The 23,654-nt window shown below is 44.3% G+C and overlaps 2 protein-coding genes across 2 annotated transcripts in view; both read left to right on the plus strand.

The window, feature by feature from the left end:
- RPL7A (ribosomal protein L7a) overlaps nucleotides 1–23,654 on the plus strand; it is a 475,634-nt gene that overhangs the window by 130,473 nt on the left and 321,507 nt on the right. The gene's annotated exons all lie outside the window — the stretch shown is intronic.
- On the plus strand, nucleotides 31–23,531 carry UPRT (uracil phosphoribosyltransferase homolog). The gene is made up of 7 exons (XM_082262774.1): nucleotides 31–345; nucleotides 8,263–8,305; nucleotides 10,710–10,779; nucleotides 10,867–10,929; nucleotides 12,786–12,947; nucleotides 14,618–14,716; nucleotides 23,083–23,531. Exons 1-7 carry the CDS (start codon nucleotides 146–148, stop codon nucleotides 23,187–23,189), a joined length of 744 nt encoding a protein of 247 aa, XP_082118900.1. The 5' UTR covers nucleotides 31–145; the 3' UTR covers nucleotides 23,190–23,531.

The following is a 23,654-nucleotide window of genomic DNA, read 5'->3' on the forward strand; positions in this document are numbered from 1 at the left end:
CTCCAGTTCCTGGAAAGGAGCCAATCATGTCGTTGGTGTGGGGGCACAATGTGATTGGCAGCCGCATTGACCAACGAGCCGCGCCACCCAGGATGCTCGCGATAGGCTTCTAAGCTTTGCACGTTGCCGAGTGGTGCTGGGCTGCATGGAAGACATGCCGGGGGAACAGCAGCAGGAACCCGTCCAGCGGCAGATCCGCTTCGCTGATGGCAGCGGGAGCAGCAATGAGACGGATAAGGAGAGTCCAGAGCTGGAGGAAGATCACCTGCAGCAAGTGGGACCTCAACTCAAACTACTCCCCATGAATGACCAGATCCGGGAGCTGCAGACCATCATCCGGGACAGGTGAGCAGGCTGCGCTATGGGGCTGCTGGGGACAGCCATCTCCAGTCCCAAATACATACATAATATATCTGATGGGAATGGAGTGACAGCTCCCTGGTATGACTGACGGGGGCGGTGGTGACAGTTGGACACTCTATATGTAACGGGTTTTGGGGACGCCCCCTAGTGTCTTTGGGGTCCCTAAACCTAGTTAACTCACTATGCCTGACAGGCGGGTCCTGAGCCTCCGCTATATGGGAGCTGGGGTACATGTCTGCGGCAGTGCCTCCACCCAGTGGGGCATCCGGGGTAGGGATGTGGGGTCCCACTGGGAACATACAGTGCAATGAGACTGACACAGCCTAACGAACTAACTTTATATAGTAAGTAGCAAATGAACCAACATACATAGGAAAATACAATAGAGTAACACAGATAACAATGCAATGTGGATTTTCCTCACCCACCCACTAGCACACCTGCGTCCCACCCCCTTATCTTCACCCTAATGGCCGTTGGTGCACATAGGAGAGTTGGGGCCCTTAGAAGTCCTGCTCCACAGAGTCATTGAAGCAGCCTGAAATGTGCAATGTCCACTCTGAACCTCAGAGTCTTTACTATGAGTGAGGAGACAGGTGCCCTGTGGTGATACAGGGAGAGGCTTGGCTTACCCTCACAACGCAATTAACCAGATCAGTCCGCGGCAGTCTCCTCTCATGGAATTCACCAGACGTCTGGACTCAGTGCTTGTCTTTGCCAGCGGGTCCCTCTCTCAGCTGGTGTGGTCTTGGGTGAAGCAAGTTCTCTCAGCAGGGTTCTATCTCTGTGCTGCAGTCTTTCACGGCTAGTAGCCTGTCCTCTCTCTGGCTGAGCATGTGGTAACTTTTAGAAGACCTCCTTCCTCAGCGCTGTGCCTGGAAGTCCTAACAGGACCTGCGATGATGCCACAATCATGAGACTGGCAAGGCAGCCAGTCATGTGATCAATGCTCAATGTTTTATTAACAGCATACTGAGTCCATCTGCCATCTACTGGGCATTTCAGATAATACAGCCTGTGTAACTCCACAGGGTTACATATAGCATGGGTGTCCAACCTTTTGGCTTCTCTGGGCCACATTGAGTGTACAGAAACTTTCCCGGGCTGCATATAAAATATATACTATTAGTTAAGGTATATAAGTTATAAAACGCCGCCGCACCCTTCCCGTGCTGCCGCGCCCCCCCAGCACTAATTTAACACAACTAGTGGTTGATCCCCTCTGTGGCCATGCCCCCGACTCCGACTTTCTTCCTTCCCAGCAAAAAAAAAAAAAAAAATTGTCAGGGGGCAGTGGGCCGCATTGCCTGTGGTTGTGGGCTGCATGCCTGGACATGCCTGCTCTATAGGGTGGGGGGATGCAATTGGACACTCTATAGAGTGGTGGGGGGGGTGCAGTTGGACACTATAGGGGGGTGCAGTTGGACACGCTATAGGGTGGGGGGGTGCAGTTGGACACTCTATAGGGTGGGTGGGGGTGCAGTTGGACACTATAGGGGGGGTGCAGTTGGACACTCTATAGGGTGGGGGGGGTGCAGTTGGACACTCTATAGGGTGGGGGGGTGCAGTTGGACACTCTATAGGGTGGGGGGGTGCAGTTGGACACTCTATAGGGTGGGGGGGTGCAGTTGGACACTCTATAGGGTGGGGGGGGTGCAGTTGGACACTATAGGGGGGTGCAGTTGGACACTCTATAGGGTGAGGGGGGGTGCAGTTGGACACGCTATAGGGTGGGGGGGGTGCAGTTGGACACTCTATAGGGTGGGTGGGGGTGCAGTTGGACACTATAGGGGGGGTGCAGTTGGACACTCTATAGGGTGGGGGGGTGCAGTTGGACACTATAGGGTGGGGGGGGTGCAGTTGGACACTCTATAGGGTGGGGGGGGGTGCAGTTGGACACTATAGGGGGGTGCAGTTGGACACTCTATAGGGTGAGGGGGGGTGCAGTTGGACACTATAGGGGGGGTGCAGTTGGACACTCTATAGGGTGGGGGGGGGTGCAGTTGGACACTCTATAGGGGGGGGGGGTGCGCAGTTGGACACTCTATAGGGTGGGGGGGTGCAGTTGGACACTCTATAGGGTGGGGGGGTGCAGTTGGACACTCTATAGGTAGGGGGAGTGCAGTTGGACACTCTATAGGGTGGGGGGGTGCAGTTGGACACTCTATAGGGTGGGGGAGTGCAGTTGGACACTCTATAGAGTGGGGGGGGGGTGCAGTTGGACACTCTATAGAGTTTTTTTTTTCTGTACTGGAAAACAGCAAAGCGTATCAAAATTGCACAAGAGCTGTGTGTGCTGGGAACTGTAAGCAAACACTCATCTGCAGCATATCATCCAGAAGTGCGTTTTTTTTATTCTTTTTTTTTTTTTTTTTTTCTCTGCAGCAAAAAGTAGGTTATTTGGTTTCCAATGGTATAATGCACACCAGTGTGGTAATTCCAGGGATTTCCAGTTCCGGAAAGGGGGTGGGGGGGGGGGAGTAGAACATGCTGCATTTTTCCTGTACTGGAACACGGTAAGGCCTCTTTCACACTCGAACAACATGAAAGTTGCACGCCTTTGACGCAATGCCTGTGTAATCTTGAGGTCTATGGACCTCAAGTCACATCAAAGTATGACCAAAGTAGTGCAGGGACTACTTTGAAGTCGCACAGCTATAAATGGTACTCATTGGAAATCATGGGGTATGACTTGTCATGCGACTTTGCAGTCCCAAGTCGCACAAGTGTGAAAGGGGCCTAAAACGCTTTCAAAAATGCACCAGAATGCCCTGGAGCCATCAAAAAAGTACAGTGGGGGGGGGAAAAAGCAAAAAAGAAGAAAATAAAAAATCATCTGCAATGCTTTATAAATGCACCTGGAACGGATCTGCAACACGTGTTTGTGGTGTGAATCAGCCCTAATTGAAGGTTATAACCCCTGTCAGTTTTTTTTTTTTTTCTTTCTTTCTATGTCCCATTGGGGAGATTCACTTTCTCATAGTGTCTCATAGCCAAAAGAGAGGAAGTCCCTCCAAAGTAAGGGAATCCCAGGGTGTCACCAGCCCTAGTTTCCCCACTGGAAGATTTCTCCCTTTTATACCTGTTTTTGGGGAGTGTTTTCGTTCACTTTCTATAATAACGGCCTGATAAAAGGGGTGAATCTCCCCAACGGGGTCACAGAAAGCAAAAAAAACCTGACAGGTGTCCTATTCAATCTTCTTTTCACCTATTGATCCTGACAGCAGGGGACTTCCTATCCAAGGATGACAACACTTACAGAGCGTGTCCCTCTGCAGGAGCTGCGTTGTCACTCTGGGCCATGCAGAATGCTGTCATGTGTAAGACAAGCTGTACAGCTTCCAGCTTCTGTCCCACCCCTGCTGGGATGAGCCAGAAATGTGGAGCATGGTGTCGGTTTTCTAAGAGCTCGTTCACACCAGCCCCATTGGCAGCATTGCCCAATAGAGTTCTAATATGAGAGCAAAGTAAAAAGCCGTGCTTTCTGAAGGGTTCGTTCACACCAATGTGCTGGCTGGCACATTATACGTGTGCCCACTGGTGTGAATGAGCCTTTAGGTAAAAATGATTTTAAAACAAATTTTACAAAATGTATATGCACATTCTCTACCTATAGCAGGAGTTCTCCAAACTGCTGCCCTTTGCTTGACTTTCTCTGGGCCTTTTGGCACTATTGATCCCACTGATATGAGACACTATTCTGCCCGCTGACATTAACAATGGAGCATGATTCCTACCACTGACATCAACAATGGGGTGCCCTTTCTCCCACTGACACCAACTATGGGGCACTATTCCTCCCCTGAATACCAAAGATGGTGCACTGTTTATTCTAGGGATGCACCGAAATGAAGATCTAAAAAGGAACCCAATAGGAAGTGGAGTTTTGGGAAAGGTTGACAAAGAAGTAATTTGCTCCTCCCCTCTCCAGGTTTAAGCACCAAGAATACCAAGTGAAGCCAGAGTCAAATGGGGGGACAGACTGTCTCAGTTCATTTCCCAGTGGGAGAAAATTTGAGTCAGTCCATACATTTCTCAACTCATTAGAGAAAGCTACCGCCTAGAATTCTTGTCCAAACCCCCACAAAAAAATGACCTAACGTCCTCCCAAGGACGTATGAAAAAAGAGGGCCCTATTAAATGGGATCCAGGAGCTGGGGGAACAGCAAGTGGTAGTGCCAGTGCCAGAAAGTCTGCTTAACCAAGGCTTTTACTCCCATGTGTTTGTGGTACCCAAACCCCTCGGGGAAATGCCACCTTATCATAAACGTCAGAAACTTAGACAAGTTCCTAGAGTACAAAAGGTTTTCCATGGAAGGTTCCTTGTTAAATGTGTTTGACTATAGAATAATGGTGGTCTGGTGCGCTAAACGAATAATGTGCCAAATAACATGTTAGTGATTACAATAATGTGTAACACTAATGTTATAACAATCGTAAAAAATATGTGAATGATCAAATTCAAATGTGAAATACCCTTAACCTGCTCCCATCCGCGCTACAGCCTATATACGGCTGCAGCGCGGACTTGAATTTTCGGGAGGCCGTTTTTAAACGGCCTCCCAGTGACCCGCCCCCCGCGCGCTCCCGCGAGCGCGCATTGGGAAGAATATGTGTCGGCCGTGTCCCTTGGACACGGCCGATCACAGATCGTGGTGAATGGCCAATCACAGCGGCCATTCACCGCGTGATCAAGCCGTCCAATGAGAGATGATCTCATATGTAAACATATGAGATCATCTCATCGCTGGCGCTCCTTCCTCACACAGAGCCTACAGTGTGAGGAAGGAGGGGGAGCCGTTAGCCGCCGGGGACACACAGCGATGTAATCATGGCACTGATCACCAGTGCCCTGATTACTAAAGGTAAAAAAACACACAGTGCCCGCCATCAGTGCCCACAGTGCCCCCCTTCAATGCACACAATCAGTGCCCATAGTGCTGCTAGTCAGTGCCTGCTCATCTAGGCACTGATGAGCACTGACTGGCAGCACTATGGGCACTGAGTGTGGGCACTGATGGTGCCGCCCATCAGTGCTCATCAGTGCCACCCGTCAGTGTCCATCAGTGCCATCCGCCAGTGCCTATCAGTGCCGCCTATCAGTGCTCATCAGTGCGGCATATAAGTGCCACCTCATCAGTGCCCATAAGTGCCACCTCATCAGTGCCCATAAGTGCCACCTCATCAGTGCCCATCAGTGCCACCTCATCAGCGCACATCAGTGAAGGAGAAAATTTTATTTTCAAAATTTACTCGCAGAAAATAAGAAAAACTTTTTTTTTTTTTTTCAAAATTTTCTGTCTTTATTCTTTTTTTTTGTAAAAAATAAAAAACCCAGAGATGATTAAATACCACCAAAAGAAAGCTCTATTTGTGTGAAAAAAATGATAAAAATGTCATATGGGTACAGTGTAGCATGACCGCGCAATTGTCAGTCAAAGTGTGACAGCGCTGAAAGATGAAAATTGGCCTGGATGGGAAGGGTGTTTAAGTGCACAGAAGGCAAGTGGTTAAAAAGGGTGTGGATTCAACAAATGAAATTCACAGTGTAATGTCCATGCTTTTAATGCGGTAGTATACTCGGACCTTTTTTTCCTCAATTTCAATTTAAAGCCTGTAATAAGTCATTCTTAGTCTGTAAAGCAAATGATAAAAATCATCCTTGCATCTCTTATTGATCCCATTCTGAGGTGTTTTTCCTCATGTTTAGCGCCGCCATCCTTACTGTTGTTTCCGTGTCCTTATCTGTAAAGTATTTCCGCCCTCAGTGTTCGTTCTGTTCCGAAATCCTGCGCACGCGTACTAGCCGCCGAAACCAAGCATCGTTTTGGTCCATGAACCAGTTTGACAGCCAATAGGAGGCTGTCCACAACACGTTGCAAATGGGGTAGTGGAGGAATTGCTGAATGGGTACGGATGGAGTCTGGCGTGAGCACGGGGCTGATGTCCAGCAAAGGAAATGTCGCAGCCCCGGCAGAGACCCTGAATTCCGGCAGCAGCAATAACTTGCCGGAAAATCAGGCTGAACTGAGCATGCGCGGATGATGTAATTAGAAATTAAAAACAAAATATCTAAACAACGGAGAGAGTGAGTGGCAAAGGAGAAAGGTAAAAATATTATATGCATAAATACGATTTTAAATATATAAAGTACTATGAATGCGTATACTACCTCTTTAAATACAAATAAAAGTCAGTGTAATAACTCCAGTGATAATTAAGTCCAAAAAGGTCCAATAGGGTGTAAGGCGACACACAAGGTTCCCACCACCTTCAGGATTCTCTTACCAGCAGATGGGGATTAGTTGGCGGAATATATTTTACACCTTGAAGTGACAGCACCCCATACCGTGAAGGAAAGGTTACACCCCTATACACCCTTGGTACTGGAGACAGATTCAGTAGCCTCTTACCAGATATGAATGTATACCAGCGTGTGTAAACACCTGTTGCAGGATCTTTCCCACCACGGTTATAAGGGATGCCGGGATCTCCCCCTGATGTTTCTTATAGCTTCTCTCCTCTTCTGCACTGCTGCTCTGCAAAACATCTGTGACGGACACTAACCTCACTACCAAAGAAATATCAGGACCTCTTCAGGGTCCATCTCTTCTACACACGTCAATCTCTTCTACACACGTGATCAGCAGCAGGGGGACTGCTGAATCTGTCTGTCTGTGTTAATTAACACTGGCACTGGTGCCACTAATACAGCACAAAGGGGTTAATTAACTGCCACTGGTCGGTCACTAATGCATCAGTGACCAGTGGCAATACATTAACCCCCTCATGCTGCATAATACAAATTCCATTGGCAATTAACCACTTGCCAACCCGTCACAGTACATATACTGCGTCAGGATGGCAGCTACAGGTGTATGTCGCTGCCTGTTTCTGGCGTATGCCCCTGTTCTATCTATTTTAAAATCATTTGGGGGGGAAAAGTCATTTTCAGCCAAGGGCATCCTGAATTTTCGGTTTCTGTTTCGGCCCAGAATTTTCATTTCGGTGCATCCCTAGTTAAAATGTTAAAGTTGACTCAACCTGTGCCACACGGAGCATGGAGAGGGGAGACAGAGTAGCAAAAAATTGTCTGAGGATTTGAGAACAAAAATTGTGGCAATATCTCTCAATTGATTTCAGTAATATTTTCCAAGGGGTGTACTATCAAATATTAACCACTTGCCAACCACCCCTTGCAGTTTTACTGCAGCAGGCTGGTTCGACTGCGTGAAATGACGTAGTCCTACGTTGGTTGCACACATGGTGCTGGGGGGGCGAGTGCCCGCCACCGGCGGCATGCTCCTGCCCCCACTAGGCAGTGGGGATGCCAATTCACGGGACTGGCGGCCGCGATTGCTGCCGGGCACCAGCGATCTCTCCCCACTGAGAGAGCAGGCCGGTCAGCGATTGTAAACATCTTTGTCATCTGTTTTTACATAGAGATGCATTGATGTCCGTTTTTCATCCGTCAACGGACCTAGTTGTGAGAGGGGCCTTGTACAAGCTGTACACTCACTACTTTACATTGTAGCAAAGTGTCATTTCTTCAGTGTTGTCACATGAAAAGATATAATAAAATATTTACAAAAATGTGAGGGGTGTACTCACTTTTGTGAGATACTGTATGTGTTTTTTTTTTTGTTTTTTTTGACAACAGCGTCACTTTATTCCTTCCACAAAAAGAATTGCCAGAATATGGATCTCTAAAATGGCGGGCAGAAAAGGGATTTAGTAGTGCACTGGGAGATCTTATACTGCTGGTTCTGGTGGTAAATAACTGGGGGTTCCAGATGACATTGGGCAAAGCTCATGTGGGCAGGAAGTACTTGACATCATGCTCTGGTGTGGCTATTATTACAGTAACACGATGGTAATTGTCCATTTCTTTGTTTACAGGACCACAAGCAGAGGGGATTTTGTATTTTCTGCAGATCGGTTGGTATGTGTATTTCCCAGTAATATGCTGTTTTATTTTTTGTAAAGTAACTAAGTGTATAATGATCAAAATATTGTAGTTATTCTATTTAATTTAAACCCTAAGTTTACCTAAATCCTAAAAAACAAAAGAAGGGATATTACTTTATTAAAATTCAAAAAGTTGCACTGTTATGGTGGACCACAAGAAATAACTAAACCTGAATTGCAGCTCCCACTCATGTGCTTTTTTAAAAAAAAAAAAATGTGTGTGTGTGTGTGTGTATATATATATATATTATAGCGCTAATCAGAGATAAATACGTTGGTCTTAAGTTTGAAATTCCCTTTTCAATTTCCTGTAATTCTCTCTTTATTGAGTAGACCCTACCAGATAGTATAATTAGGTTTTATCGTACTTATTTACACCTTGCACTTTATTTATATTTGCATATTACACTTTTTGTATGGTCACACCTGAGCACGTTTAACACTTTATTTACACGTCTGTTACCGGATTTTTTTTGCACATAAGATTATTGCTTTCATCCTACCTACCTTCATGTCTGTGAATGTGTCTTCACTCTTCAGGGGTCCTTCTCTGCTCTGCTGTGGCAGCTGGCGCCGGCGAGGCGCTGCCGAGAACGAGTGCCTTTGATTTAAAAATGGCGCCATTACGTAACTGCGCATGCGCCCCTCCCAGCTGACCTTGTTCAAGCCTTCCTGAGCCCGGCAGGCGTCGGAACGGCGCATGCGCAGTTACGATGTCAGCCCGCAACCATTTTTTTTTTTTTTTTTTTTTTTACGGGCATCGGCTGCCCGTAACGGGCATTAACGGGCACTTGCCGGGACAATGTAAATTACCTGGGACAGGCTCCTATTTGCTGGGACTATCCCGGCAAAAACGGGACAGTTGGCAAGTATGTTGCTCCCACTTATACACTATGAGGCACTATTCTCCCTTCTTCTGTCCACATTTGGGAACCCGTACTCTATCATAAAACACATGCTCCACACAAAAATTTCAAATGACCCCCAATATCTTCAAAAATAATAATTTTTTTTTTTAGTTTTGGATAGAGTGGTAAGGGATTAGAAGGCTTGTTTGTTTTTAATGCTGTCCGTGTCCCCTTTAGGGAGATTTGCCCCCTCGATTTTGTCCTGTATATCATTATCATTGAAAATGAAAGTAAAACAAAAATTCAAAATTTAGGATTTCTAGAGTGGAAATCTTCCAATGGTGAGTCGGACATTAATTCTGGTGAACTGGGGGACCCCAAGGAATTCGCAGGTATTTCCTCTCACTTCATGTTTAGCTGTGCGTCAGGAAGCGAGAGGAAATCTCTGCCATGGGAAACAGATGGCAAAAAACAGATGGCATAAAAATCTGAGGGTTTCTAATCAACCAATATCATTTTTTTTATTGCCAATACCGATATTTTGGTCATCGCATATCGGTATTGGCCGATATGTTCGTACATTTTAAAGAAAAAACATTTTTTTTTCTTTGACAGGTACTCTTGTGGAGGGATCTGGGGGTCTAAAAGACCCCAAACCCCTCCTCTGCACTTAAAAGCATTCAAAATGCCAAGTTTGGCTGCTGTGAATGCTGTAATTGTTTTTGAAATTGGCGCAGAGTACCCGGAAGTGATGTTACATGGAAACCCGGTAAGACCCGAATGCGGCTTTGATCGGGTCTTCTCTTCGGCAGGCATGCAGGCTGGTTGCCCGGGTCTCCCGGGCGAGCCACGGGTGAGTCATTCCATCCCGCTCCTTTTAATGTCAGCCGAGCAAGCAGCTTTCAGCCGCATCATTGTCATTACAAGACAGCCGACCATCTGCTATGGACGCTGGTACCAGGGTGATGCCTCTAGCTGCAGGGATCACTCCGATACAAGCACTTTCCCGCAATATCGGGTCACCTCAGGGGCCGATTCCGATATATTGGGGAAAGTGCATATCGGCCTTGCCGATAATCAGTCAATCCGTAGTTCTCCAATGGAGGGTTACTCCATTGCTCTATCCAAAATTTGAAAAAAATATTTTGTCTGTAGTTCTACTTTATTGTTATTGGTGGCAAAGGGTCTCATTGTTGGTGTCAGTGAGAGGAATAGGGCCTCATAACCGTGGGAGGAATAGGGCCTCATAACCGTGGGAGGAATAGGGCCTCATAACCGTGGGAGGAATAGGGCCTCATAACCGTGGGAGGAATAGGGCCTCATAACCGTGGGAGGAATAGGGCCTCATAACCGTGGGAGGAATAGGGCCTCGTAACCGTGGGAGGAATAGGGCCTCGTAACTGTGGGAAGAACAGTCCCTCAAGGAGGCAGACAATGGCAAGCAAAGGACTACATCCAGTCCGGTAGTTGCAGTTTGGAGACCACTGTGATAGAGCATGTGACTAATGTATATTGGTGTTGATGTTTCAGATCCGGTTGGTGGTTGAGGAGGGTCTGAACCAACTACCATATACAGAATGCACTGTTACTACTCCGACAGGTAAGATTCTGTTTGCTTGATGTCGTTTTTGTTTAAAGCAAAGCAACAACCAAATTTTTTTTTTTTTTTTTTTTTTCTTCCTTGCAGGGTACAAGTATGAGGGAGTGAAATTTGAAAAAGGAAACTGTGGAGTGAGCATTATGAGGAGTGGTAAGTAACTGCCATGCTAGGTTCAGTTAGTTTATTTCAACAAATACACTTAATTCCAGTTCTTTCCTAAGGCTCCGTTCACATGTTAGCTTATGGATCGCGGGCAGAACCGTCGCGGTTCCGCCCGCGATCCGGAGATTATTGCAAATCGTGGGACGCTACATCGCTCAGCATTTGGGGGGCTATTGCAAATCAACGGGCAACGCACAGGCGTCCCGCGATTTGCAATAATCTCCGGATCGCGGGCGGAGCCGCGGCGGTTCTGCCCGCGATCCATACGCTGACATGTGAACGGAGCCTAAAATGTTTTTCACTAAAACCTGACATGTTAAAGTGCATTATTTCTATGATCTACCTAGTCCTAATCTAAACATAAGTTTAATATATTGAATTGTAGTCCAATTTATTCTAAACCCAACCTGCTTTTATTCTCTTCCTCCCTCAAATGAGTCACAAAACTGGCTGAACAGTACTGCATATTTTGAAAGCAAAATTGTTTGTGTAAATGTGCTTCTTTCTTTCCTTCCATCATAAATGTCACACTATTTTTAAGAAGGGAATGCCACCCACATGCAATGAAGCAAACTGCTTTTAGCTTAGGGCCCCTTTCACACATGGGAGTCCGTCGGCGGACTCAATTTTTCTCAGCGGGGGATCGATCCGCCAATCCCCCGCTGAGCAGGCGGATGGCAGCTCTGTCTACGCGCTGTGTGCGGAGACGGAGCTGTCAGGTCCCCGCTGTTCTCTATGGGGGATGGATGGAAAATAGGGTTTCCATCCAGATTTGACGGATCGGATCCGATGTCTCCGCTTACATCCGATGCCCCATAGAGATGCATGGGGCATCCGTTTAGATCCGCCTGAAAAACTGACAGGCGGATCTGAACAGTCTGCATGGGTGAAAGGGCTCTTACAATTAAGCAATTACATTATAGGCTGTTACTTTTGTGTTTGCAAAGTAAGAACCAAATATTTTCAGTATATATTTTTTATTAATTGAAGTGTTCAAAACCGAGAGCCTAGAGCACGGGCGTGGGACTCTAGAAGAGGAGTATTGCACAGAGCAGGTAAGTATAACATGCTTATTTAACCACTTCAGCTCCGGAAGGTTTTACCCCCCCTTAATGACCAGGCCATTTTTTGCGATTCGGCACTGCGTTACTTAAATGAAAAATTGCGCAGTCGTGCGACGCTGTACCCAAATACAATTGATGTCCTTTTTGTTTTCCCACAAATAGAGCTTGCTTTTGGTGGTATTTGACCACCTCTGTGGATTTTAGATTTTGCACTATAAACAAAAAAAGAGCAACAATTTTGAAAAAAACACTTTTTTTTTTACTTTCTGCTATAAAACATTCCCAATAAAAAAATTCTAAAAATCATTTTTTTTTATTAGTTTAGAAAAATTTTATATTCTGCTACATATTTTTGGTAAAAATCCCAAAAAGCGTATTTTAATTGGTTTGCGCAAAAGTTACAGCGTTTACAAACTACGGGATAGATTTTTTGACTGAATTATATGCACTGTTACTGTATAAATGACACTGACATGGAAGGGGTTAACACTGGGGGTGATCGAGGGGGTTAATGTATGCCTGACTGTGGGGGCGGCTCTGTGACAGCCACAAAGAGATCGGGGCGTTTCAGCTTGGCTGAAACTCCTGATTTCTCTCAGCCTGTGTGGCAGAAGACCCGCCCGCGTGGGGCAGTCGTCAAGTGGTTCATGAAGAATAAAAAATAGGAGCGTTTACAATTGCTTTAAAGCGGAACTGGACCCCCCAATATCTTAGGTTGCTTTTTTTTTTTTTTTTTTTGCTTTATTTCCTTCTGACTCTCAGCATTATTTCTTTGTATAGGTGAAGCCATGGAACAGGGCTTGCGAGACTGCTGCCGCTCCATCCGCATTGGAAAAATTTTAATCCAGAGTGATGAAGAAACACAACGTGCCAAAGTCTATTATGCAAAGTTCCCACCAGATATTTACCGGAGAAAAGTTTTGTTAATGTACCCTATACTAAGTAAGAATTTTTCTTATTGTACTTTTTCGTAGTTAAGCTCTAAAAGGTTTGTAACCCTACATTATGATTTTCTGCCAGCCCCCCTATTTTAAGCTGTTCTCTGCACTGTGTAATTGTTTGTTAAAATCTAACCCTTAAATTTCCTTTTTTGTGAAGTATTTTTAGGCCAGTCACATGACTCCTGGCCATTCTAATCCAGGGCTACAGCAGGAGGAGCCGAACTCACTCTGACGTCACCCGGGAGTCATGTGATCGCTGAGCTGGCTGCTTGGCTCCTCCCGCTGTAGCCCTGGATCGGAGTACTGGAGCGACCTGGAGTCACGTGACCGGCCTGAAGATAATCACAAAAAGGTATTTAAAGGCTTCTTTTCTAACACAAGATTACACAGTGCAGGATGGAAGTCTAAGAGAGGAGCTGGCAGCGATTTTTAGTATTTTACTATCGACATGAGTGAGGGGGAGGTGGAGACAGAGAGACATAGATTCCCGAGCTGACAGGCAGGGAGTGGAGAGGACAGAGGAGAGCTGCGAATGACGGAGGCACGTAAACTGACCACGATGTCAGGGCTCAGGAGCCCTGATGCACCGTGGTCAGTTTACATGGGGGAGGGCAGAAACTGGCAGAATCAGCCAGGTTTTTTTCTTTTTTTTTTTTTTTTTTTTTTTTACAGCTTCCAGAGGGACGGGGACGATCAGTGGGTGTCGGCTGTAATCTATTAGCTGGCACTCGTTGGATCAGCATCTGCTGTGAAAAATCACAGCAGAACTGGGTCGACGGTGGCGTTTGCAGGTAAAAAAAAAAATAAGCATTTACCGTTATTAATTTTTTATTTTTTTACACTGGAGCCTAAAAAGCATTGCACTTGTGATCAGCAGATCGTGGGTGCAATGTCAAGATCTTGCATTCTTTCAGTACACTGTCTGCCTGTACCTCTGATACGAGCAGGCAGTTAATGAATTGCAGGAACAATCCATGTACTATGAGGAAGCTCACCGGTGCCCTTCCAGCTCATTGAGAATTACAAGCCGTTGGATGCAGTAGCCAATGGTACTTGTAAACCACTCATTGACAGAACTCTGTGAACGAATGGCATGGACATGTGGGTAGAGCCCCCCGCATGGCGACGCTGTTTTTAAACTCTGACAGCTAGTGTGAGGAGAAGATGCCCTGCCCGCTGTCACAAAAGGAGGGGGGGGGGGGGGAGACAGGAGCTGGAACCTTTTGTGTGTTCCACCTTAAATATGGGTGGAACATGGTTTACATGTTCCAAAGGTAGCCTTTAAAAACTATATTTAAACAAATTAACTTTGAATGGTGAAAAATAAGTCCAAAATTAAATAAAAATTCAAATTACAAAGTGCACTGTGCAAAATAATTCTTTAAACCCCTTTACCAAATCCAGTGATCTGGCCACCACCTGTCTTCACTCTTTCACCCTTCACCCATCACCGCTGTTTACTTGCTGCCTAATGTATCCTACAGACTTTCAGATGCCATTGTAACAAGATAATCAATGTTATTCACTTAACCTGTCATTGGTCATAAAGTTATGGCTGATCAATGTGTATTTGTGTGTGATTAAAGCGTGATAAGTAGATTATCAATGTGTTGAGATCAGATTTTAAAAGGGTTTTTACCTGTCCTCATTTGTGGTAAATTTCTTCTGCAGGTACTGGCAATACGGTTATTGAAGCAGTTAAAGTTCTGATTGAACATGGAGTCCAACCTAGCTGTATTATACTTCTCAGTCTCTTCTCCACCCCACATGGTAAGACTTTTGGATATTTTACACACACAAATTGACATTAACCCTTTCGATGCCCATGTAATTAAGTCGGGGTCAACGTCCATTTGTGCACAAAAATCCAGCCATTATATAGCAGCCTTTAGTGTGTTTAAATGGAAAAATTTGATAACGGTAGTGCAACTGTTGAAGAAAACCTGTACTACAAGTATTTTGTAGACTGACATTGCTGACCTTGTTTGCAAAATGCTAGTTGTCTGGCTGTCAGTGACCTGGCTTCAGCATGTTGAGACACCAACCAGGAACAGGTATTGCAGATGAGAACATCTTGCATTAACCAGTTGAAGCCCATGCTATAGCCAAAAGATGGCTACAGCGCGGGCTAAAAATGTCGGGAGGGCATAAATGGACGTTCTCGTGTTGCCCTCACTCCCCAAGGGGTGCGCAGGTGGTGCGCTCTGTGATCGCTGAGTCCTTGGGACTAGGCTGATCAGAGCAGGGTAAAGAGCCAATCACCGCGGGCCCCTTACCACATGATCAGCTGTCAGCTGATGACAGATTATCACGGAAGTAACCGATGCCGGGGACTGGCTTTTTTTCTTTTTTTTTCTTCACGTTGTCAGCATGAAGAAAATAATAAAGCTGTGAACCGACTTCTGTTAAAGGGACATCGGTCCCCTTAGTGCCCACCCTCAGTGCTACCTCATCATTTCCCATCAGTGAAGGAGAAAAATTACCGGTTTGCAAACTTTAACAGAATATAAAAAACGTGTGGCCGTTTTTTTTTTTTTTTTTTTTTTTTGTTTAGCAAAAAAATAGAAACCCCAGTGGTGATTAAATGCTGACAAAATAAAGCTCTATTTGTGTGCAAAAAATGTAATTTGGGTACAGTGTTGCATGACCGCACAATTGTCATTCAAAGTGTGCCAGCACTGAAAGCTGAACATTGGCCTGGGCAGGAAGGGGGTATTAGTGCCCACTAAGCAAGTGGTTAATTTGCTGATCTGTAGACTTGTGGAGTAATGACGTATTGAAGTGGTGGGTCACCAGAAATGCCAGGCAGTTAGCATTACAGAAAGGTCATCAGCTATGGCAGCCCCCATTATTGCACTTGTGACCAAAGTAAAATTTACTTTAAAACTGAACAAACGTAAGTTTGCTCAGCCATGATGTTTTGGCCGTACTGTTAAGAGTAGTTGTTAGACTTGGATATCCATTTACAATTTAAAAGTACACCAGAAATCAATGCGCTCACTACATTAGTAAAATAAAGTGCAGTGTTTTTGAAAACCCAAAGTGCTTGCATTTGTTGCAGTAGTAAACGTTCAGTGGAATTTATACTCTTACCTTTAGGATGTGAAAGCAGCAACAGATGCACTTGGAAAGAGCAATTGAAAACGGCGTGTAGCAGTCAGTAGATCAAAGCTATTATACAAATTACACTTTTAAGGTGCAACTGAGATGACAGAAATCTTTTCCCCAAAGGCCACCTCTTCATCCTACTCGCCATATACTCTCCAATTACACCCCATGGAAATTGTTGTCTTATTCAACATGGTTCTCCATTCATACAACAGTCACCAGATTATTGTGCTTTAATTAAAAATATCACCTTTAAGTTGCCCTTTGCAATACTTTATTCAACACAAATATTAGATATGATGTATTATGGAAAAGTGAGTACACCGTTGGCGTGGTTCCCTATTGCAGAAAGCTATAACCTTCAGTGAGCAGCGGCAAAAAGGAGTTGTAAAGTTTTTTTTTTTATCCTAATGCATTCTATGCATTAAGATAAAAAACCTTCTCCGTGTAGCAGCCTCCCCAGCACCCGCTAATACTTACCTGTGTCTCATCTCAATCCAGCGATGTGTACAAGTGCCTCGACCGCCTGGGACTCTCCCGTCTGGTTGAGACACAGCAGCGGCACCATTGGCTCAGTCAGCTAATAAGGGGGCAGGGCCGAACCGCGGCTCCGTGTTTGAACACACAGAGCTTCGGCTCGGGTGCCCCCATAGCAAGCTGCTTGCTGTGGGGGCAGTCGACAGGAGGGAGGGGCTCGGAGCGTCAGCGAGAGACCCAAGAAGAGGAGGATCTGGGCTGCTCTGTGCAAAACCAACTGCACAAGGCAGGTAAGTATACCATGTTTGTTTTAAAGAAAAAACCCAGACTTTTAATATCACTTTAACACATATGGACCTCAAATTGGCATTGCTCAGGGTTCAGGCTTTGCACAGTAGTCACCAGTTTATTCATCTTTGTACATTTCCGCTGAATACAAAGTTTCCAGTTTGCAAACTTGCCATAATGTATGTTTCAGCTTTCTTGTGCTCATGATTTATTTTTTCATGATTTTTATCTTAACTTGGTCATAAAGGTGTTTCCCCCAAGAAGACTATTGGGAGCATTTAGTGTAGTTCTGAGTTTTTTGTTTTAACAAGTTCTTTTCACATAACCTTTTCTTAGCTGCATAAGCTCAAAGAGATAGGAGAGGAGAAACAGCATTACACTGGTCTTCCAAGTAAATTGCTCCCAGCACAGCTAGAAGAAAAAAAACACGCTGTGCTCTCATGCCTAGTGTGATCAGTTTGTGTGTGTGTGTGTGTGTGTGTTGTGTTTTTTTTTTTTTAAGTTAACGAGGCTGTACATTGAAGTGATTGTAAAGTCACTTTTTTTTTTTTTTTTTTAATAACAAACCTGTTATACCTGCCTCCTCTGTGCAGTTGGTTTTGCACGGGGCAGCCTGCATTCTCCTTTTCTCAGGTCCCTCCCTCCTGTCGAGTGCCCCCACAGCAAGCAGCTTGCTATGGGGCACCTTAGCCGAGCTACAGCTTTTGGCCCTGCCCCCCTCGCTCTTCTGATTAGCTAACTGACTTTGACAGCCATGGGAGCAAATGCCACCGGGGCTATGTCTCAGTCCTGGACGGCCGAGGGACTTGTGGACATCGCTGGAGAGAGATGGGGCTCAGGTAAGTATTAAGGGGTGCTGGGAAGACTGCTACACTAAAGTTTTTTTTATCCTAATGCATAAAATGCATTAGGATAAAAAAACTGACTTTACAACTCCTTTATGGAAATCCAGTGGTGGGCTGGAGCTCAAATGTTCTCTGCATGATTTTTTTTTTTGTCCTATATTTGCCCATAACAAATGGAATATTTGAATATAAGTGTTATAAATAGCTTGGTGCTTGCTTTTATCCTTTTTCAATTTTAAGTACTTGGTTATCTATAGCACAGAAACCTTAGAGGACTGTGCATGTTTCTTCTTTATGAAAAGTTGTGAACGGACCTTTAAGTTGTATTAATAAATTTAGGACTCACAACCTTAGCATTGCCATACACTTTATTGCACAAATGGTTTTAGGATTAAAATCATGCATGGAAAAACCTGAAGATGTTAAAGCTTATAAAACTTAAATAGGTTACAGAAAGGTTTCTAAAGAATCTGATCTCCATGATTCCATAACATTTCAGGGTGATGCTAAGGTTAAGCAGGAATCCATTGATAACATGTTCAGGAGGTTCCAAAGGAAACCTATTACTAGTGGGGCTTTTTGGAAATTACCACATTGGCAATTACTGTAGTCTTTCATTGCTTGCTCCATTGTATGTATTGTATGATTTCTAGATTTTAAAGCGGTATTAAAACCAAAAATAATGTATTCCATTGCAGCTTACTAGTCCTTAGGTGTGGTGGCTGCATTTGTTTTTTTCTTTTTTAGTGTTTTTTTACCCTAAATTTACCAGTAATTCACTTCTTGTCTTGGCTAAGGAGGTTTTATGTAAAACCTTTATCACAAAAGGGAAAAAGAACTATTTTAACTTCCTAAAGTGTTAGCCAGAGTTTGTTTGTCAAACCCATCCTAAATCTGCTGGTGCATCTGACAATACCCCCTCTGACAATGACAATTCTGCTGTCCAAAGGTGTTTCCATTGTTTCTCCAGCCAAAATAGAGACACACTAAAGGCCCGTACACACTATACGAAAATTGGAAGGAAAATTTCGTCTGACGAACGATCTGTCGATTTTCAGATTGTTAGTATAGTGCTTTCAACAGCCGATTACGGATTTTCGGACGACAAAAACTGGATGTTCAGGCTATAAAATTTGTATCGTACGTCAACAACACGTACAATTTTCGCTTAATTAGTACAGTTTTCATCTGAAAAAAAATCTTAAGAACAAGACTAGGCATGCTCAGAGACAAAAGAACCCATACAAATCAATACAACACATGACATCACTTCTGAAGTTCAATTCTGTCGTACGGGAATTTCCATGTGAAAATAACCTCTTCACTTTCGACATGAGACTAGCATGCAACAAAAAACAGACAGATGGTTCGATAATCTGATTGTGTGTACGGGGCTTTAGATGGAAAGTGTTCCTGAATCACGAGGTAATCTACAGTATATTAAATCGTTGTCTTTCTGCTCAATGACAGCTGTATCTGGCTGGAAACCATGTGAAAAATGAATGCTTTCTTAATAATGTATCGCAGGACACTAAGGGGTTAGTACATGGGTTAATTTGCCGACTTTCCAGTTAATGAAACTAACCAGAAAAAAGGCAGCTTATAATAAAGCTTACCTGTAGGTACAAGGAATATCTCCTAAATGTGCACTGTGGAGATTTGTACTAGTTCTGCAGCTGATGACCTCGTCGGCACATGCACATTGCATTCTAAAGGGGCAGAATGCTGTCCCTTCAGAGCACTGTGCCGCAGTCATAGTTCCCATGGAAGTGATGTCATCAGGGCACGGCCATTTAAATGGCTGGAGCCCGGAAGAAAGACCAGGTGAAGATGGAAGCCCTGACAGCAGTGACTGCTGGATGGCTTAGTTTTAAGATAAGTCTATTAACTTGCAAAGGAAGACTTTTTTTTTTATAACATCCGGGCAGAGCTGGGCCCATCCAAATCAGTTTCGGCTAATAGAAGAGTAACTGTACTCAGACCCCACATACATGAGTAGGGAAGGCCTGTTAAATCCGCTTTTTGATGCGGAACGACGTGCCAGGGTGCTTTACAGGTCCTGGCAGTGATCCCTCTGGAGAAAAGTAGAGTCCCTGTAGACCCTGTGGGACGGCCTACTAGGCCCTACAGCATGGATCGGTAAGTGCCTCTGTTTGTGGAAGGCCCCCATTACAGTCTTCCCTCTGTGTGTGGTGTTTCAAAGTACAGGATGGCATCTGGTTATGTGTTTTTCCCCTTATGGGTTAAAATACAAGCTGTAGCAGTGTTAAAAGGGGTGAACTTGTCAGCCATTTTGTGTCCCAATAACTTCTTTACGGATTCCCTGCCTACAGTTCTTAACGCATCCATCTGAAATCTCAGGCATCCTGCCTTTCACATCCACTAACCAAGCTGACTTCTGTTCATTAGGGCACAGCAAGTACAGTGTCCAGCCATTGGCCTTGCTATTTCCTATTTGAAGAAGGCCCTGATGGTCCCACTGGATGACATTCTGGGTCTTTAAAGACGCCCAAAATACACCCGTATTTAGGGAGTAACATGTTGAGCATCCACCATCTTTCTCTCTATCTCGCAAGTCAACCTCCAGGAATGTGTATAGAAAAAAAAAAACAGCGCTGTATGAATAATGGTGATACTCTTCAACAAGTATACAAATGTGCATTAAAAAAACTGAGTTTTAAATCAAATAAAGTAGATCACAATAATGTGAATAAAAGTCTATAAGTGTAAATTAAATAGTTCCAGTGTATTTACTCAACAATAACTAAATTACCATCTGTGTGCTGCCTCCACTAAATAGAAGTGCACACTCGCCAGAAACAGTTGCTGTCTAAGTTCTAGGACAGCAAAAGCGCATTCACTGTTCAGTGGTCTTCCTTATGAAAATACTTCTGATACTCTATGGATTGGGTAGATCTTTCAACTTCACATGTGAAGTCATCAGGGAAACTGATGATTTTCATCAAGCCAGATGGAAGAGGCTTTAGACAACAACTGGTTCTGGTGAGTGTGCACTTTTTATATTTGGTGGAGGCAGCACACAGAATTCACTGAGATTAAGGCGTAAATACACTGGAACTATTTTTTTTTTTTTTTTACACTTACGGACTTTTTATTTTGATCTATTTTTTTTTTTAACTCAGTTTTGTTCATGCACATTTGTATACTTGTTGAAGAGTATCACAATTATTCATACATCACTTTATTTTTTCTTTATTACTTTGTTAGTATATTCATACAGAGTGCATGCTGCTTTATCCAGACCACTTAAGTGCTGACGGCTGACTCTTTAGTTTACTCCAAGGTGTACTTTCATTTGGAAGGCCTGTTTCATTAGGTGGGAAATTAATTAATTCGTTCACTTTCTTTCAATGTTGTGGGGCAGATTCTCCAGTCTGGCCTGTAGAGGTTTATTGGCTTGGAGTACCATCCGGAGACAGATCTCAGCCTTGCCTGTGCTTTTTCAGAGACCATTGCTTGTTATTCCTAGGTCAAAGCTTTTGTTCATGGTGTCACTCTAATTGTTTCCTCCTGTGCAGCCATTTCCATCTCCATGGACCTTAACCTCCTTGGCGGTATTCCCGAGTGTGGCTCGGGGTTGAATTTCAGTGCCATTAGCGGTAACCCTGAGCCACACTCGGGGTACCGCCAGGGAGCATTGCTGGATCCTAATAGAGGTGGCTTATCTTGTCCCCGGGATCCCGCAATGTGTCACTGCAGCATACAGCAGCCGGATCTTCCGCCCAATCCTTGTGAGCCCCGACTTCCGTCTCCTGCGACGTGACGCTCGCAGGGGGGTGGAACCGGCGGCAAATTTGAAAAGTAAAACACACACACTGATATATTGTAATCCTATTTGATTACATTACTAAATAAAATAAATTGACATTAGTTTGCCCCCCCAGTGCCCTTGCCTGCAGTTTTACTGTACATATATATTTTTATTATATTATAATTTATGTTTTGTGTTTCAAACTTATCATACCAAAGAAGGAACGCACAGTAAAAAAAAAAATCATATGTGAATAGTTGGTTTGGGCTGCTCATTCTTAAGAATTACATGCAAAATAATGGTACCGCTTTCAGCACCTAAGATCGGAAACAATCATACCGCCAGGGAGGTTAACTTGGTCTTGTCTGATTTGCAGTCTTATCCCTTTTAATCTTCTCCCAGAGATTCCTATGCTGCTTCTTAAGCCCCGTACACACGTACCGATCGTCGGCCGAACGATCGGCCGTCTTTTGTCCGAGGGCTGTCTTGTCTGTTGAAAACTGCAAAAGACTGCACACGAATTTTGTCGGCCAACAACAGCTGACTTCAGAAGTGATGTCATGTGATGGTTAACTTTCCTTGTCTTTTTTCTTTTCGGAGCATGCCCAGTCTTGCAAATCTGCTGTCTGTCGGCCGAATTCTGTACTGACTGGCGAACAATCGGCCGTTCTGGTGTTGGCCAACAAAAATTTTAATGTTTGCACGACAGATTCTTTTCGGCCGAAAGGGCGCTGTCGGAAGCATCATACTAACAAGCCGAAAATCGGCCGATCATTTTCGGCCAACAGTCGGTACGTGTGTACGGGCCTTTACACACAAGGTTGGCTTTTTGGTGGCCAATACCTTGGCTCACAGGCTCTCGGAGTTTGCTGTGCTTTCCTGCAAGGAGCCTTTCTTGGTTCTTAACCGGGATAAGGTGGTTTCCTCATTTCACCTGAATCAGGACATTGTGTTGCCATCCTCTTTTCCTACACCCAAGTGTCCAAAAGAAAAAGCGCTTTACACTTGTCCTGGCTGTTAGCATTTGTCTTCAGCTTTGTTTCAGCAGTTTGATTCCCTGACTGTTTTGCCTTAACATCCTTGTAAGGGTCAGGTGGCTTCTGAATCCACTATTTCTAATTGGATTTGTCCGCTCCTTTCTCAGACCTATGGGATCAGGATGAGGTTCTTCCTTTTTCCAGTTAAGGCCCATTCCTTCTCTTCTGAGTGTGTCCACATAGACCAGCTTGGGCGCGAGTCAGCAGGTGGCTTGCTGAGTGCAAGCATCGACACACAGTGCAATTTGCCCACCCCCCTCTCACAGAAATTGACAACAGCAGAAGCCAGTGGCTCCCCGCTCCTGCCTCTGTGTCCTGTGAGGAGAGGAACACTGATAAGTGCTGCAAACGGGTCCAGCAGGTCTAGATGGATATAGGATTCGGGTAAGCTTTTAGGTGGGGGGGTGCATACAATTACTGGGACATTTTCTCCATTAAGGTAAAAAAATTGTCCTGGCTTTAGAGCCATTTAAACCCCTCCGTGTTCTGTGATGTAGTCCAAAGATGTACAGATAAACCAAAATCTTCTCACTTTTTTTTTTTTCTTTGTGCCACATAAATTTATATGCATGTTTGCTATAACGTTAAATATCTTTATTTCCTTAACAGGTGCAATTTCCATCATTCAAGAATTTCCTGACATAACCATTTTAACCACTGAAGTCCACCCAGTGGCCCCTACACACTTTGGACAAAAGTATTTTGGGACAGACTGACCTTTTTTGTAATCCTGCCTCTTCAGAGGCTGCTTATGACCCAGTGTTTGTCTCAGTGCCCTGAATCATGTGCACTGTTACCTAAAACTTGTACAAGACACTGAATTATGCAGTCTTTTTACTGTATATTGTTTTTTTTTTTTCTAGCTTTTTACTGAATATTTACTGCCTCGCCACCAGCCGCAGAAACTGAATGGTATTCCTTGACTTTCTTTGCTTACACACCCCACCAAGGGTCCACATTCCATTCAAACGCAGCTTGTATGGGTGTGCTGAGGCGTTCCAGGGCATCTTCTATTTATTTATTTGTATGACTAATAAAGCTACTTAGTAATAATAAAAAAAAAAAAAAAAAATGGCAAGATCATTGTCACTGTGTTTTCTGTTTTTATTCTGGTAAGCTTTAAATTTATATATAAAAATGTTATCCTACTGTGCTATGATCTGTTCAAGTCACTATTAATT

The sequence above is a fragment of the Pelophylax lessonae genome, assembly GCF_965119305.1.
Source record: "Pelophylax lessonae genome assembly, chromosome: 7".
Taxonomy (NCBI): Eukaryota; Metazoa; Chordata; class Amphibia; order Anura; family Ranidae; genus Pelophylax; species Pelophylax lessonae.